The sequence below is a fragment of the Phoxinus phoxinus genome (assembly GCF_949152265.1).
Source record: "Phoxinus phoxinus genome assembly, chromosome: 22".
NCBI classification, from domain to species: domain Eukaryota; kingdom Metazoa; phylum Chordata; class Actinopteri; order Cypriniformes; family Leuciscidae; genus Phoxinus; species Phoxinus phoxinus.
In genome coordinates this window covers 21,662,091-21,680,391 of record NC_136897.1, presented here as the reverse complement: position 1 = coordinate 21,680,391, position 18,301 = coordinate 21,662,091, and the positions used below count along the sequence as shown (strand labels likewise).

General features: G+C 37.5%; 1 protein-coding gene across 1 annotated transcript in view; it reads right to left on the bottom strand.

Annotated features, from left to right (window-relative positions):
* The window catches only part of cacna1ab (calcium channel, voltage-dependent, P/Q type, alpha 1A subunit, b), a 119,979-nt gene that overhangs the window by 14,741 nt on the left and 86,937 nt on the right, over positions 1 to 18,301 (bottom strand). Inside the window, exons 36-45 of the mRNA XM_079598129.1 lie at positions 15,458 to 15,574; positions 14,926 to 14,991; positions 14,637 to 14,734; positions 13,587 to 13,737; positions 12,684 to 12,811; positions 10,099 to 10,195; positions 5,033 to 5,147; positions 4,633 to 4,740; positions 2,744 to 2,844; positions 580 to 686 (exon numbers count right to left, since the gene is read on the bottom strand). Of these exons, the coding sequence (XP_079454255.1) occupies positions 580 to 686; positions 2,744 to 2,844; positions 4,633 to 4,740; positions 5,033 to 5,147; positions 10,099 to 10,195; positions 12,684 to 12,811; positions 13,587 to 13,737; positions 14,637 to 14,734; positions 14,926 to 14,991; positions 15,458 to 15,574 (1,088 nt within the window). The remainder of the gene's footprint in view (positions 1 to 579; positions 687 to 2,743; positions 2,845 to 4,632; positions 4,741 to 5,032; positions 5,148 to 10,098; positions 10,196 to 12,683; positions 12,812 to 13,586; positions 13,738 to 14,636; positions 14,735 to 14,925; positions 14,992 to 15,457; positions 15,575 to 18,301) is intronic.

Genomic DNA, 18,301 nt, shown 5'->3' with positions numbered 1-18,301 from the left:
GAAGAAAAAGACAAAGAGCACCCGTCGAAACATATATTTTGAATACAGAAATCAACGTCTATTGTTGTACAATTCATAATTTTAGACCTTTGACATTATTTTCATGACTATTTAACATTTAATTTAATTAAAAAATATTTTTAATACATTTCAATTTAATATATTTATATATAGTTGTTGTTCTGGTTTATATAATAAATTAATTTTACAAATATTTTAATATGAACTATTTTTAAGGAAATAAACAGATATTAAGTGATTTCAGATTTGGTCTATACAAAAGTAATGTAAAATAAAAGATAAAAATATTACAAATATTACATCAAGCTTTACACAACAAATTAATAGAACAAATATTTTAAAAACGTATTTTGCATAAATATGCAAAATAAAATAAATATCTTTATTCTCATAAAATTATGGCACAATCAAATAGCACATAAAGAAGGCTTAAATAATAATCAATAAATAATCTTTATAAAATGTATTTAGCTTTTGAATGAAATATGACCTGGATATGATTTCATGAGACACTTATACGGATTAAGCTAAAAGCTAATTAAAAAACATGCTACTCACAGGCTATTGACAGGTTCCTGCGGCAACTCCGGGAGACCGTTCACCCCCGGTTCCCCTTCCTGGTTCGGGGATGGCTCCAATCGCTGAAACATTAATGGCGTTCGGTTCTGTGTGAGATACGAACATGGCCTGCAGCTGGGATCAGACACACTTATGGGATATGGGGTAACACACACAAGCCACCGTGCATTACACAGGTGGTGGGGTACCAGACAGCAGAGGTCACCCAGAGGGAACCATGGGAAATGGATTCCTCCTGTGCCCTCGTCAACCTGAATGGAGTAGCCCATTGGGTCCGTGCTGTCTAGGTAGGTGCCGATGGCTCAATGCATTTCCATCCAACCCACCAAAAGATATGGCTGGTAGTAACAGTTTGGGCGTGCTACAGTGAAGATCTAAGGTTCATACTTACAGAACTACAGGTTCTGGGTGGATGATACATAAACTATGAACACTAGAAATCTCAGAGACCGTGGTAGCCCAAAGGTTACACCAAGAACCTCCCCTCAACATCCATTAATGAACATATCGGCTGAACAAACGTGTCCACACGGAGGGAGAAAAGATTCCATGTTAGTGACTGATAAATCAACCTCACCGATCAACGGATGGAGGAAAACAAGACACAACAGAAGATTACACACAATAAAAAAGAACAAGAGACTGACAGTGGATCCAAAATGTCCAAAAGTATGGAACCAAAAAGGAATTTTTGAATTGAAAAGAATTAGAAGGAAGACACAGAAAAAATACAAACAAGTTTACAGACAGGCATATAGAGACATCAAGGATGGATATAGAAAGTGAGACAGCCACAAACGCGCTGCTGATGTTGAGAGGGCGGTGCTGAGGTACAAGTGCAGACAGGTAAAGAGACAGACAGGGATTCAGGAGAGGCAGGATACAGACATATATCTAGACCATTCCCTGATGCTAGCAGAGTGTCCATGCTCCAAGTATTACTAATTACATTTTTATATGGACAATGATAGGCAGAAACAATGGACACTGTGCCTGTTCGGGATGGTAACATTTCCGGGAAAGGGGGCAGGAGTGACACTGACAAAAGGCCATGTTGTATCATTCATCATTGCATATTCATTGCAAAATTACTGCATGTGTTTTTAAGCATGCTCTAACTCCGTAAATAAAATGTGAAATGATCATACAGATCTACTGTATAACCAGTTTTACTGTTTTCATGCCATAAAAGCACTGAAATATTAGGGGAGTTTGCATGAAAATCTTAGTGCTCCATGTGGGAAGTGAAATAAGATACTGTGTATACTGGGTCGGCAAGATTTTTAAAGAAATTAATATTTTTATATAAAGCATTTATGATTTTATTTCAAATAACAACTGTTCTTTTGAACTTTCTATTGATTCAAGAATCCTGAAAAAATGTATCACAAAAAGTTTAAGCAGCACAACTGTATTAAAAATGTATAATTATAAGCAAAATGATCCTTTCTGAAGGATCATGTGACACTGAAGACCAGAAAAATGTTGCTGTAAGCTTTGCAATCACAGGAATAAATTACATTTTAAATTAAAACCAGTTATTTTAAATTGTAATAGCATTTCACAATATTACTGTTTTTACTATAGTGTTGGACAAATACATTGACCTTGTTGAGCATAAGAGCATATTCTTTTTAATAATATTTTTTTTTTTAAAATCTTACCAGCCCATTTGTACATCTAAAAATGTCTAATTTCAGCTTAAAATGTGTGAAGGATGCATTGTCTGTGTCTGAAACTGCAGGCAGCTGCCTAAATGTAAACAGTTTTCAACCATGTATTTTGATGCATATTTAGAGATCACATAAAAAATGCTGCATGGAAGCACCAAGATGCAAATAAAGTTTCCAAAATGAGCATAAAAACTGCATTGCTCACTTCTAAAAATTAGAACTTATAAGTTAAAAAATCATATATAGATAATAAGTAAGAAGGTAGCCAAATTTAAGATAGTTGTGTGGACAGGCAGGAATAAAAAAAAGAGGTGCTGTTACCAATGTTGATTAGCAAAGCGAGGAAGTTTCCTCTGCAATGTTAATTAGTGAAGCTAATCAACTGCAAACTTGGCTTAATACACTACATGATTGATTTGCTTGAGAAAGCAGAGCAGACTTGGCATTTGTTTGTTTGTCTGAGGCGGTACCTGCTCCTCACGAAGCGCCTGCAGCTTTTTGGCCTTGCTCTGCCGGTAGTACTCCATTATCATCATGGCGGCGTAGATCTTGCCCACTGTCAGGTCTGTCGCTGCTGAGAGGATGAAAAAGTTAACCTGCACAATTAGACCGGGGTGGAATGGGACCCTGAGCCGAGAGGGGAATGGGAGTTGGAGACAAGGCATGCCACGAACACTGAGGTCTGGTCTCTCAGACCCAGACAAAACTCATCCACGACCTCAACGAAAATGAACCAATAGAAGCTCTTCAGAGTCCAGAGTGAGTCTCAATCTGGGTCTGAGAATCTGGACAACAGGTATACAACAAAACTTGCACAAATATAGTGGCCCCAAAAAAGCACTAGAGTCACAGTTAAACATGTATGAATATTACTGCATTGGCAACAAAATATCAAACCAAGTGGCATTTGCAAACAAATGATGATAGAGATTTTCCCAGAACTCATTTTCAATTTCCAAACCAATTTTTGTATACTTTTTTGTGAAATATTTTGTTCAAAAACCATGCTTTGCGCTATCTTTCTTCAAAATAAATGCCACCTGGTGTTTTGTTATCAAATGCAATGAATTTCTTATATGTTTAGTGTGGCTTAATAGTATAAATACTTTTTGGGGCTACTGTATATACTGTAATTTATATATACTGTGTGTATATATATATATATATATATATATATATATATATATATATATATACACAATTTACATTATACACAATATACACTATACAAAGTACACTGACAAATACAAAACGCCACTGAGCTGATAGTCTTTTCACAGTCAGATCCTCATTAATTAAAGAACCTCTTATTTTACTCAAGGACCTTTTACTGCTTCACATTTCTAGGCTGTATTATGTTCCTACAGGGACTCAAGAGCCATTTTACTATGAATAGATGCCATGAATGAGGCAAAAGTAACAGTACCTTAAGAGCACAATATTTTGCAAGGAGCTCAAATTTTTCATCAAAACTCAGCAGCGGCATCCGGAGTTTGAATGAGACACGTAACATATTAATTCGAAAAAATTTGAGCAGCCACAAATGACAAAAAAAAGCAACCCCTTCACGTCAAACAATTTCTTGTTAGGACAATTTCATAGTAAAATGTCATGAAACACCCAAAGGATTGACAATAAAAAATAGAAATAACTTTTAAACATGCTAAAATTTTCAAAGAAAAAAACATGCCAAAAGAAAGCATTCAAAAGCATTTCCAGGCTGCTTGTTTATTAGCTACTTTCCATAGATTATACAAACAGATTTGCATATATTCTGGTCATCATATCAAACTCTAAAGTATCTAACATCTGTTAACACCATCAGATATGAGGCACTATCTCGGGCTAGTTTATGAGGCTCTGTGATTTGGAGGTTTAGCCCAGCTTTGTGCTTTACACGTGCTGGAGTGAAAAGACTTCTATAGAGGATCCGTCTATAGCGAGGCACCCCCTGATAACAAGCAATTAAGAGGAGAAAGGGAGAAAAAGAAAGAGGTTGGGGAAGGAGAGGATATGTTATGTAGAAGTGGGATGACTATGTAGAAGGCCTAAATGTGGATAGCAAAATGGATGTAGACTATTCTAAACAAACTACTCGAGTCACATTGAATATTTAATGTGAATATCACATTAAATCTAGCTAGGAAGCAGGGTGGTTTTAAATAGAAATAATATGGGAAAGATTAAGATATATGGAACAGTGTAAGATATTGGTTTGTCATGTGGGGATGGGAGAAAGATTGAGAGATTGTTGCCTGATCAGAGGGTGCTGAGCGGTGTGGGCTGAGAGAAGCTGTCCTCTGATGAATTAGTGATCTTTTGTTAGTTGTTTTTCTTTACAAACCCATCTGCAACTTACACTTGTGTGGCGTTACCAGCAGATCCAGGTTCTTCTGGGAGAGATTTGGCCAAATCGCCATCATTTCCTTACGGAGCTCCGCGTCCATCTGGTGTTTGTCTGCGCCTCCTGAAAGTGTGTGATGTCAGGGCAGTGTCCATACACACGTTAGCAAAACACATACGTATAGATGAACAAAATATGCAAATACACAAACATCACAAAAAACATCATTATAAATCACATTCATTCAGAAGATACACACACAAACACACAGGAAATGTTGTTTTGGTTAATATTAGTCATACTTGGAATGTTTTTCAAAAGAAAGAAAAAAAGAAAGTGCATATCGGACTCAAATCGGTTTACATTTTTGTAAAAATAGAATAAAAAGGTACAGTGTACAAGAAAGAGGGATGTCGTTCTGTACCCTTGGCGATTTTGATGTCCAGAGCTGTGCGTATCAAAGCCATCAGAGTCGAGTTGAAATGCACCGTGTTATCATCAGCAACAGGGAGGTCCATACGTAGCAGTCTCTGTGGAGAGCCAATCAGAGGGGATGAGGGCGGGGCTGTGTAAGTTAAACCTCCAGTCAGATGCTTTGGTGGACTAATAAAAGGCTTGGGGAGCTCAGCAGTCTGTAGCCAAAAAATAAACTTCTAGCCACACAAATTTCAGTAGATTAAGCTGTTAAACAGATCATTTGATTGATTTTGATGCAGTGGTTGTGTACAAACCATGCATCATGCAATTAATTTTTCAGGTGATGCTCATACAACCACACAAAAAAGGGAGATTTCGTTGACATCTGTGAGAGCAGTTTTCTTAGACTGACAAATGATTGACCAATACACATCCTGCAACCTTGTAATGTGTGAATGAACCATTCACACATCTTATAGAACATATACAATACATACACATCAATTAAGTAACTTAATTGGAGCCCTCACAGATAACAGGAGCAGTATCACACAGGATGTAGTTCCTCAGTGTTCCTCTGCCAGTGAAAACTGATCTCAGACCAGGCATAAATATCACTCACATAAGCATCTCTTGTTTGCGAATGCCACTTGGTTTGATATACTGTATCTAATGCAATTGTATACATTTTAAAGTACTTTTTAGTGCAATTAACAGTAAGTTACTGACTCTGAATCAGCTGGCAAAGGCTGAGGAAACAAATATCAGCTAAATTTGACATTTATTTCAAAAGACTACTGCTAAAGAGCTCCCCCTACCTGTTGGAGGTTGTATATTTTGGACAAACCAATGAATGAAAGGGCACCTAAAAACAGCAGTTTTTAGATGCCTATTTCCATGCATTGGATGTACCTTCATGGAATTGGAACACACAAGCACACCACATGGCATTAGTGTGAGAAAGTTAGCATGTGTGATGCCTGTGTATACGCGTGTGCCCATTTCAGACCAGTCCGTCGTTCCTTGGAAGTGTAAATACCAACGAGCACGAGCCGGGTTCCAGTGGTGGTCATGCAGAAGCGCATGCAATGCAGCAGGACCCCAAATAGGAGTTTAGTGGCGACCCGCCCTCCCCAACGGTCCCGGCCCACCCGAACATCAACCCTTACTTCATGCAGCATGCAGTGCATGCACCCCCCTCCTCCCTCCCCATCCCTCACAGAACAAGAGCAGTGCAGCCGCGCAGAGAGAGTATCATTTCATCTTTTATTGACCACTTGTATTTTTGGGTTAGTTTAGCATCTTTCATTGGGTGATTTCTCATAGGGTTAAGTGATATTTTGCTTTTTTTTCTGATCTCTCGATGCAAAACGGGTGCAGTTTTTTTTGTTTTTTTGTTTTGAAGGTCAGATAAGGGGTGGCATTCCCTACTGAGTTAAAGAGGAAAAATGGCTGTGTTGTACACCGAGAGGTGTAGGACTGGATTAGGGGCAACAGGTATAGAGGTTAGTTCACTTCAGACTGGAAAGCTATGAGATATGCACCACATATAAAAATAATGAGAAGGGGGGGAGTGGTGTGCTTGGCAATGGATAGAGAGAAAGTCTGAGAGGAGAAAGAGAGCAAAAAAGAAGAATGTTGTTTGTTTGAGATGAGGGGAAATCAGAGAGTGAGGAAAGTGAGAGGAAGAGGAAAGAGTGAAGGGAGTCTCAGTAAAGCTTTGAGAGCTTGTAATTAAATTGCACTTCACAAAATGTCTACTACATTAAAACTGTCCATGCTGGCATAGAGGAAGTCCGTTCAGTGGATCTTAGTCAGTGTAGACGCCACTTGTAATTAAATGTAAATTATAAAAGTGGAAGTATTGTCTGTCCAAGTACAACCGTATCGCTGTGTACAGCTGATGAAACATGCAGTGAAAAAAAAAAAAAAAACTCCAGAAAACTATTACTTGCAAAAATATTTGTAGTGTGAACACCAAGAAAACGCATGAAATATGATGTTTCCAATCTCCGACTGAATGGTCACATGAGAAATCAAGTAGTTTTTACCTCAGAAATGTGTGCATTTTCTGTCATATTTTTTAAAATACACAAATTTTTGCTCACTCTGTCCTCAAAAAACCCACTGTTCAAAAGTAAAAAAAAATTCTTAAGAAATTAATCATTTTTATTTAAAAATGTATAATATACTGTATACAGTATAAAACAAATCCCAACAAAAATATTAAGCAGCACAACTGTTTTCAGCATTGATAATAATAACCAATATCTCTTGAAGACCAAATCAGCAAATTAGAATGATTTCTGAAGGATCATGTGACACTGAAGACTGGAAAATCATATTTTAAAATATCAAAATAAAAACAGCTATTTTAAATCGTAACAAAACCTCACAATATTACTATTCTTATTATATTTTCGATCAAATAAATGCAGGCTTGGTGCATATAAGAGAAAATCTGACCAACCTCAAACTTTTGAACAGTAGTGTACATGACATTCACTATGCGGAAAATAGTGAATGGCGTAAGAACAAATCATTGTTTTGTACACAGTATGAATTATATTGAAAAGAGACTACACAGATATACATCATGGGACATTAATTACAGTCTCCACCTGCAAAACGACAGAGACAAATAATATTTTGTATGAAAAAAAAAAAAAAAAAAAAAAAAACTAACAACATGGCTCTGGTTTCATTCACCTCAAACTAAACACACTATCATCTAATCTGACTAAGGTCCATGGCCTATAATGAACATGTAATGACATGTAAAATGGCTGGATGTAACTGTCACATAAGGATGCATTCAGACTATTACTATTTGCATAATTAAGAAGCATGCTGACTAAAGTGAAGAAATGAGAGAGAGGGAGAAGGAGACAGGATGTAAAAGAGAGAGAGAGAGAGAGAGAGAGAGAGAGAGAGAGAGAGAGAGAGAGAAGGATGCAGAGATGTAGTGGCTGAAAATGCAAATTGGAGTAATGTGGGGGGGAAAGAAAAGATAGAGTGAGAGACAGTAAGACAGAAAGAGAGAGGGGAACGGAAACAGGTCAGAACTGCATTGACAGAATCAAACGAAGGACAGGTGGGAAAGCTTATCTGTGATTCTAGTGGATTTGCTGGGAAAAAAAAATCAAAAGGATAAAGTGGGTCTAAAGACTCCTAAAAGCTGTGTGATCGCACTAGCTGAACCTACGGAAGTGTCATCTGCCGAACTCATGGAAAATATACTGGACATCTGTAGACTTAAGGATCATCCACTGGAGGGAGAGACGCAGAGGACCAAAGGCACACAATCCTTCCCAGTCCTTCTGTACACGCACACAGTGAAACATGTATATTTCTGTCTATATGCTTCATATTTGTGTTTAAAGTTTAACACAGGCTCTATTTCTGGAATGAACATGGAAAACATAATGCGAAAATAATACAATATTCCTTGTTTTCAAGTTAAAGTCAACATGAAACGGCATTCAAAACCCATTTTACTTCTGCAATGTGATATTCATGAGCGAAACTGGATATTCAAAGAGAATAAAAGTTGTAGGCAACTTTATTCACTAGGAATTCATTTGAGCTGTTGCAGAGGAGGAACTACTAATGAACTTTTGATGAAAGATAATGAAGAAAAAATGTTTGGGGTTCGGAATAATACTGCAACAATGAATAAGACCTGGTAAGTGCATTAAGAAACTAAATAGGGTCTATCTGATTTCATGTTGATTTTAACAAATGTCTAAATTAATAAACGGATCATCTCTAACAATAAGACTGCTAAAAAAAAAGTTAACAGTTGCTGTTTTGCAACAAAATCATTTGCATCTGCATGTGAGTGAGTATTTGAGTACGGTGCAGAAGGGCTGGCAAGGTACCCTCTGTTCCCGCTCTCCAGTGGATGTGTGCGTACGTGTGTGTGTGTGTCAGCTGGCTAACACTTTCAGCGGTACCCCACAATGTAAAAAGAAAGATACAGCAGCTCACCAACACCAACACTAACAGAAAAAAAAACGGACAGCTTTGATTGGCTGTGGCGCACCCACGGCGGGCTGCTGCCGCTAACCTTGTAGGCGACCCGAGCTGGGCACCTCTTTCCCAGGCCTAGCGGAGGACACATGTGCCTGAGCATCTCATACATATCAGTGTAACTGATCCTGCCGCTGTAAGGGGGAGTGGGGTGGGAGGGGTGGGGTGAGACCCCCAAAAATGAAACGAGGAGAACGGGGGGGAAAAATAGGAGGACAACGAAGGACGAATAAAACAATGGACAAGAAGAGAACCAATGGGGGGGGGACAAACCGGAGGATGGTGGGATTTAAACCAAAAAAGGAGAAAGGAGGAGGAAATAAGAACGGCAAGAAGGAAAAACAAAGACACATAGGTTATTGTTTTGGTCTGGGCGAGGGGCGGGGTTTTGAGAGCGTGAGAGCTCTTGATTGGCTGGAGGTTAAACAGGAGGAGGGGAAGCTGGTTTTTAGTCCTAGTAAAAACACTGTTCTATGCGATCGTAGGACGGTCCCATAGAACTGCAGTGGGGCTTCAAACAGGCAAAGAAAAGCTCCGCTGCTTGGTGGTGAACTATGGCAGTCACGTCAATGCAGTCCTCTGATCCCCAACCCTCACTTCGTCCCCATACAAGAACAATGCACACTGTTACACCCAGTTTGCCAAGGCATGGTTCAACAGCAAGCAGAAAGAAAAAAAATAACAAAATGACTGATTCGTTCGATTATGTTTTTTTTTTGTTGTTTTTTTAAGAGTGATTTATTCCACAGAGAGGTTCGTACAGACTTGGCTGTCGATGGCAGTGCATGTCATGCTTCTAAAAAGGTGTCTGCATTGTCCTGCACATTCTCATTTGTCATATCAGAATGCATACAGAGATGGCAAATAAAATAACAAAAATGAATTTCAAGTAAAAGAAGAAAAACTGTGGAGAAGAGTAAAAAAAAAAAGAAACTGAAAAAAGAAAACGTAAAAAAAGAAAAGAAAAGCAACATTCATTCCAGTCTTCAATGCGAGCAGGTGCTTAAGTTTTTTGTTTAGTAGGATCCAAACCTTGCAGGCCACCCTATGAGGACATTTCTTGCCTAAGCCCAGCGGGGGGTCGATAACCCGCAATAAACTGTACATATCCTTATAATGAATGCGCCCGCTGCAAGAAGAATACAGGGAGGTTAGAGAGGGGGCAAACACAGGAAAAGAGAGAAAAAAAGAGAGCCAGAGAGCCAAAGAGGAGATGGAGAGGAAGAAGAAAAAATAGTGAAACAAGAAGAGGAGCACAAAGAACAAGAGAATAAAAGCACACATATCCATTGACAAATCACAGACCAAACCCAGTGAAGTTGTTCCACTGCCTCAAACCAAGAGAAAACCAGATCATTCCAAGGACAGCCCAACCGATTTTAAGCTATAACAAACATGTTCAGGTCATACGAAAGACTGAAATCTTCCTGGAATGGACACTTTTCACAAGACTGTGATGATGAATTTCCACACTAATTAAAAACGAGCAATAATAGATGTGTTAGCAATATTAGCAAAATTAGAAAGGTTCGATTTGTGTGATTGTTTTAAGACCAAAAGGATAAACAATGTAGATTTATTATCACAGCCTTCTTTGAACATATTTACCAAGGGTGCAAATAATGCAAACCAAATATTAAAAATATTATAAACTAAATAAATAAATGCATAGAAGCATGCTACAGCCATTATACATAAATGCCCATTTACCTCTTAAGACAGTTCTCATGCTATAGTTTACTTCTGTAATAAAAACCTGGAAATGTGAAAAGGGGCCATTGTCTTGGACAAATTTAAACATGCATGTGAGGGTTACTGTAGCCGAGATTTCAATGCATGTCAAAATCCAGTGCAATAAACCCCAGCTATATGCATGTGAGTGAAATCACCAGAGAAAAAACAACAGCAACAAAAAATTGGCACAGCTGTCCTTGAATGATCTTTAGTGCTGTTCTGAATCCTCCCCCTATCACGGTGCGGAGTAAACGAATCCACCGATATGACCGTGCACATGAGAGGCTCTCTCATCTTTACGAGTCCAATGACTTAATTGAACTGCATACAGTGACAGCTACGTGGGCTTTACAGGCAAAATACATGAGGTGTATTTTGTTAACGTTTGTATGCAGTGGCAAGTACAGAAATAAGCTGCGACAGCTTGTCTGTGAAGATGTCTGCCATGCACACCTGAGCCATAAAGATGGGAGAATTAAGTCATTGTGAAGTCAGAATCTGCCATGCACAGGGTCTTACGTTCAGCTTATATTCTTTTAAATTACTTCCTCTGATTCTTGCTGTGGTTCTTATACACATATTTAAATTTTTCTTCTTAAGCTTCTTCAGACCATCTCCATGCGCTCCTACAGAACAGCACTTGAGAATGAGGCAAGCACTGGGACGGGGGGGAAGTGGGAGACACTACTGACTGGGCAGACAGAGTTTGTGCAGTTGGTACAATCGGGCTCATCTAGATATGTGACAAGAAATCAGACTGCAGTGGTCACATCAGCCCTAAGATGGGATAGGAGGGATTTAAAGACAAACATTGGGGCATTTTGAGAGTTTGAGATCCACTATTTGTGACAGGGCTTTATCCTGAGTGACCATGGACAGTGTTTTGGGACATTTTGGGGATGTTTTCAGTAACAAAAGACATAAGAGCTATGGAGAAGAATGGTTAGTTTTTAAGTTAGTTTGTGAGCACATATCTGCGATAAAATAAACTTTAGAATGTTACAGTGTTTGTTAGCTTGCGTTAAGCATGTTTTAGTTATTAGGTGTTGCAATTGATTTAGAATTTACATTATACAATTTAAAGGAAAAAAATCAATGTTTGCATGTGTGTCTATAGTCCTGTTTACACCTGGTCACTTCATGCGTTTTCTGTGATCGGATAACTATCCGATTGCGAAAAGACCAGGTGTAAATGCCCTCCGAAATGCATTCGAGACGGATTTAAATCCGATCGCTCAAACCACATCAGGAGGTGGTCAAGGCTGCATTCCAGATGAAACTGGACAAATGTAAATGCATCTGGTTGTTGAAAGCACATATGTAAATTGTACTCCTCCAAACAGTGCTAAAATTAAACGTGTGAGAGCGTGTTGTTGGCTATATGACATGTTATAGCCAGATATGACGCCGCTACAGCAACACGTACCGCCGCAGATGAGCGGAGTATCTCTTTATTAAGCCAACGCGAAAAACTACCGCAAATAAAACTGAAAGTAAGTGGCAGACGCTCAACACACAATCATCTTCATTAAAAGTAAAGAAATTAAATGATCTTACCAGGGCTGATGTCGCTCTCTCTCCTATTGCGGTCTTTGATCAATAGCTGATGATCAATAAAATGCAGCTCATAACTGTTGCATTCGGTGACGTGAACTCCATTAAATCTGCTTATAGCGCGGGAATTGGAGATCGGATTTATATCCGTTTTGCGAAAACCCATTTATGTGACCAAGTGTAAATGGAATCGTTTTATTAAATCAGATAGCTATCCGATCAGTAAAAACGCATGAAGTGACCAGGTGTAAACGGTATATGTGCATCTTTAAAATTTGTTTTTTGTTAGAAAAGTGTGTGTGAGATAAAGATTTGTGCGTGCAACTCACCAGGCTGCTGGGTCGTACTCTGCCCATATCCTGACATACTCATCCAAATGATGTGGACCCAGGATGGAGGAGTCCCTGGTCAAGTACTCAAAGTTATCCATGATGACAGCAACGAAGAGATTCAGCATCTAAACACATAAACAGACCGCCCAAAAACATACTGATTTAACTATTTACTGCTTTGAAGCGAAAAATAAAAAACAGATGCATCTCTGAGAGAAAAAGCCAAATGTTAAAAAACGTGATTAAAGGGGTCATGAACTGCCTTTTTATTTTTTATTTTGTACTGTTCTCTGTGGTCCACTAATAGCATTAGAAAGGTTTTTACCTAAAAAAACACACATCATAATTAGTAAGTAATAGGCTATTTTCTACCCTGTTTTTGAGCCTCGATCCTGAAACCCTGGGTGTGCCGCATGGAAGACTTGGAAGTAACCGCCCATTGGGTAATAGTGTTGCATATGTAAAATAGATTAAACCAATTAGGTCCCAAAGTTTGAAAGGACAGCTGAGTGCCCACCAATGTGAAAATCTGTGTGTCTGTATGCTCTAGTAACCTAGTGTTAGCGTCTCTCTGTTATTTACCTACTACATTGCATACGCGATTCGGTGGGCGGGGCTAAAAAGGTAACTTTAAAATAAAGGTGTGGATCTTCTACGGCAAAGGCGGTCTTTCACGGCACTATGACGTCATAATTCCACACTTTTCAGATCTTGTCTTTTTCTGGCCTTTGTTTCAATAAGCTGCTTTTGGAATAACAAGGACGTTTTTAAACTTACAGGATATTTCTATAGTAAAACGACCTCATAACTGTCAAAAGATCAAGGAAAATTAGAATTTTCAGTTCATGACCCTTTAAGGTAAAGGAAGGAGTAAAGAAACAAGTGGAAGGTTGTTCTCACCAGGAAAGAACAGAGGAAGATGAAAGAAACAAAGTATGCATAGGCAAAGTTGCTGCCGCACTCTGGCGCTTCATTCCCAGATTTAACATCACACTTCTTTCCTCCGAGACATGCCAGCATGATCTCATGCCATGCCTCGCCAGTGGCACTCCTGTTACCAAAACACACACATACATGATATTAAAAAAGTTTTTGTTAACTGACAAAAAATATATTAAATATACTATTAGTAGAAAAAAAGTATACTTAGAAAACGTTAAACAACTTTCAAATAAAAACACTGAAATAAAAACAAATGAAAGCTAAACAGAAATATTAAGAAAGCAGACAAAATTACTAAAACTTAAGCTAAAAGTGAAGGTTTGTTTTATTTACATTTTTTTTTGGGGGGGGGGATAAAAGATAAAATAGAAAGGTTTAAAGGTGAACTCCGGTAAATTTTAACATTGAGCTCAATTTTTTGTAAATTTGGAGTGCTGTCAATACAGAGAACAACAACAAAAATCGGTGTTGCCTACTTTATCCTCTTTTTAAAATTTGCACCCTATTGACTTGAATGGGGTCTAATTTTAAACCTGCTTTTATTTCTCTTATCATCCTTGTGGTGTCATACAAGTGCCCAGCCATGTTGAGTGATTCCTTCAGAGTGAACACGAGTGAATCTGACTGCAGTAGATGTGAAAGATATTAATAAAAATGATGTTATATCAGCCAGCGCACATACCTGTATTTAGTTCCTGTTTTCGGTCGAAGTCCAAAGTAGTCGATTGTCGAGTTCACGCGCGTGATCATAGGTAACTAAACCTATGCGCGTGAACTCGACAATCGACTACTCTGTATTGACAGCACTCCAAATTTACAAAAAAATGAGCTCAATGTTAAAATTGAACGGAGTTCTCCTTTAAGTACTAAAATTACTAAAATAAATTAAATAGAAATAGAAATGACAAAAGCACCTGACAAAAACACTATAGATAATAATAATAATAATAAAACAACTAGCTAATTCAAAATATAAATAAATAACACTGGTAAAGACACAGGATGGACCTGAAGAGGAGCATTAGGGCCATGATGAAGGTTCTGAAGTTGTTGTGTTCGTTGATCGCACTGTCTTCGTCTTCTTCAATATCCAAGTTCCCAAACAACTAAAGCATCACAGAGCAGATATAAAACTTATGCACACATCATGACATTGACAGATGTGATATCCCAGCAACCATAAGCCATTTAAATGTGTTGATAGATGGCATATTTACTGTAAGTTTTATTTAGTCTTGATTCAGTTCTTTAAAAACTCAGTGATGTTAGAGCTCATTTGAAACAGAAGAGCAGTTACCTGCATGCCAATGATGGCATAGATGAAGAACAGAATTGCAATGAGCAGGCACACATATGGCAGAGCCTGTAAAAAGACAAAAACAGCATGAAAGGAAGAAGAAATTAGACCGAATTTTGAGTTGAGTGCATTTGTCACTATGCTTTTATTTAGACCACAAGAATTTATAAAGACATATTACATCTCTACAATCAATACAATTTATCTCTACGAAATGCTTCAATAAATAAACTCAATTTGTAAAATGTTCAGATGCCAAACAATAAATTACAATATTCAAAATAATTTCAAAGAATTAATTCACTCTTTAAATCCCTTTAAGGAAGGTCAGTTGGTTATGCTTTTTTATGTATAGATAAAATAGTCTCTCTTTCTTTTAACTGAAAGGTGGGACTTCAGAGTGCATGGAATTCGGCATCATAAGCGGTGTAAAGGTTTTGGTGTGAAAAATGTTTGCATATATCTTAAATCTTGTTCCTAAGTCACATTGGATTTGGTTTTGGCATGAGAATTGGTGTGGATGTTTTCGTACCTTAAATGACTGAACGAAGGTCCAAAGCAGAATGCGAATGGTCTCGCCCTGCCTCAAGAGCTTAATGAGACGTGCTGCTCGGAAGAGTCTCAGAAAACTCAGGTTTATGAAGTTATTCTGGGGAGATTAGATTGAGACAAATGTAGAAACGGAGACAGAGGAGAATGTTCCAGAAGAAAATGGAGAATGTAAAAGAGACAGACAGAAGATATAGTAGAGAGATGTGAGGTAAAGTGAAGAAGAAAATCACAATCAGTTTACTTAATGATAACAAGTCAGTTTTTTAGTAAAAAATAATAATAATAATAATAATTTAGAAGGAAAGAGTGGGTTAAAGTAATCAAGAAGTTATACAAATATTTTGCATATAAATATACATAAAGTAATGCATAAAAAAAACTTAAAATGGGATTGACAAAAAAAAAAAAAAACGAAACAAAAAAGGATCTCTAAAAAATTATCAAATGAATTCAGTAGGGGCTAAAAAAACAATCACTAAACTGTAACAGTCATCATCCAATCATATATTAAAGCATAAACTTTTTTTAATCAAATGCACTGATCTGTTGAGACAGGCAAGTCACAGTATGGAAGCAGCCCGATGCACCGTATTATTGAGGCCTTAGCAAGTTCAGGCATAAGGAATAGAATACCAACAGCATTAGCCAATGGGGATTAGCTGCGTTGGTCATGTAATTCTCAATGGTCCAATCCACACACAAAGGTCATGCCAACTGTCTTTCCATGGCATTTTAGAAGTACTTAACACTTTCCCCGCCACTGACGGAAATTTACGTAATTTGTGAGAAAAAGCTTCCCCAAAATTGACAGGCTTTCCGTGTTTTCACTGTTATACGGTAGGGGGTGCTATTACACCTCTTTTGAAAGAGTACTGAATCTCCTGATCAAAACACACTTGAAGGAGATGCAGAAACAAGCAATCTCATATGTAATCATATGCATATATGTAAAATAATGCGATCACCAAAATTAAACCGCATATAAATCAAAACTGCCTAATGTTACTGAATGAAATATTGACCCAGGACGAGCTATAGGAATGTGCAAGAATTAGGGGTGTTGATGGACTCGATCTACTCCAGCTATGTTTTGATTATCGTTCTGAATCAGATCTGTAGTCTTTGACAAAAACATGATTTTCTCAGCTTTTTGCTCAAAATGTTGCTTTTTTTTATTGACACTTACCCACATTCAAGTGTTGATAAAAAGCTAGGCTAAAAGTTTTTTTTTTTTAAACAAAGGGTCAGTTCATTCTTTTGATATACTGCATGTTCAGATATTCATACAAACAAATATTCTGGGGGCCATGAAATTTTTGTGAAAATATCAAAAACGCTGGCGGTGGCTGGCAACTTAAAAAAAGGTGGCAGGGAAAGAGTTAAGTACATGTTATATAATCAGTCAGCAAAATGTTGCATTTAGACTTGGTACAATAAATAGTAAGTCTCAACTGTGTGGACAGGTGATTGAGGATCAATCCCCCATTCCAGCATACACATATTTCAATGAGTGTGATGCAGAGGAGGAACTAGAGCAGAACAGGCGGATGAGTCGAGAAAAGGAGGGAAGAAATAAGGTAATGAAAGAAAAGTCATCATGCAGCTTTTGCTAAAGTGCATGGCATTCAGCGATGATATGGCAACGACTGTGACTAACTGAGCAAGTCTAAAGGTATTTGTATGTGTAAATGCATTTTTATGTAAAAACAAAAACTAGTGCTTTTGTTAGTTACTGGGTAAACGGGTAGATTAGAGCTACAAGTCTATAAGAGCATCTAATGAACTGTGTTTAACCTCTTATAATCACATTTAGGCAAATCAACTTGTCAGTAAAGTTGCTTTAATTTACTAGGTATTTGCCCATCCATATATGGTTAAATATACATATATGTATTTTTTATTAGGGGGTTTATTACAGTATGACCAAACACTTTTATGAGTAATTTTACATCATTATGGTAATAAATCACAAAAAAAGTTACTTAGTTATCCCGTTCTGCAAAAACAAGAGCTGTGTGGATAAATGTATCACGATATAAACACTGACACATTTTAACCATCGTACCACCCCGTCCTATTTTGTTTGAGCTTTTTTTTATTGCTAATATTGTATGAGCATTAATGTGAGCAGCTGTCCAACTGTCAAGCATCTTTGGGGTTGGGGGTCATTATACTGGAAGCACATGCTTTAAGGAAGGAAGGGAAGGAAGAGCGAGGAATTTTGGGTAATGGATGCAATAGAAGCTGAGAATAAATTACAAACCAACCGGATTCTATGTGTTGTTGCAGTAGATGGATGCATACATGTACAGTGAGTGTGTGAGGGGTTTGGATGGGTATATATGAGATGGAAGATATGAGAATTTCATAGTGCATTTTTTTGTTTGTTTTGGATTGGATGGGTTTATCGCCAACAAATCAGAGGAACAAAGAAAGCATGTAAAAAGATAAAACAGGAATAAGTCGTTATGGATACAGTCAACAGGCTGATTAATCAAACACAGGTACGGTGGGCATTGATTCACTATCGGGGCTGTTCCAGTGGCCGAACCATATTTTACTGATTTCACCAGACAGTAAAATATGAGGATTATGACCTAAAAAGCATTTTTTTTAAACCATGTTACAAATACAATGCTTAATACCTGTGTTGTGTTGGCGCTGTGTTGTTTTTGTTAATTAAAATTAAAATAATTTTATTAAAAAGTCTTTGGTGATTGAAATGAAGATAAAATTAAATCAAATGTTTTATTAAATTATACAATTTTAGATGAAAAAGTTAAAATTATAAATGTTATCTTGGCAACTAACTGAAATATGTTTC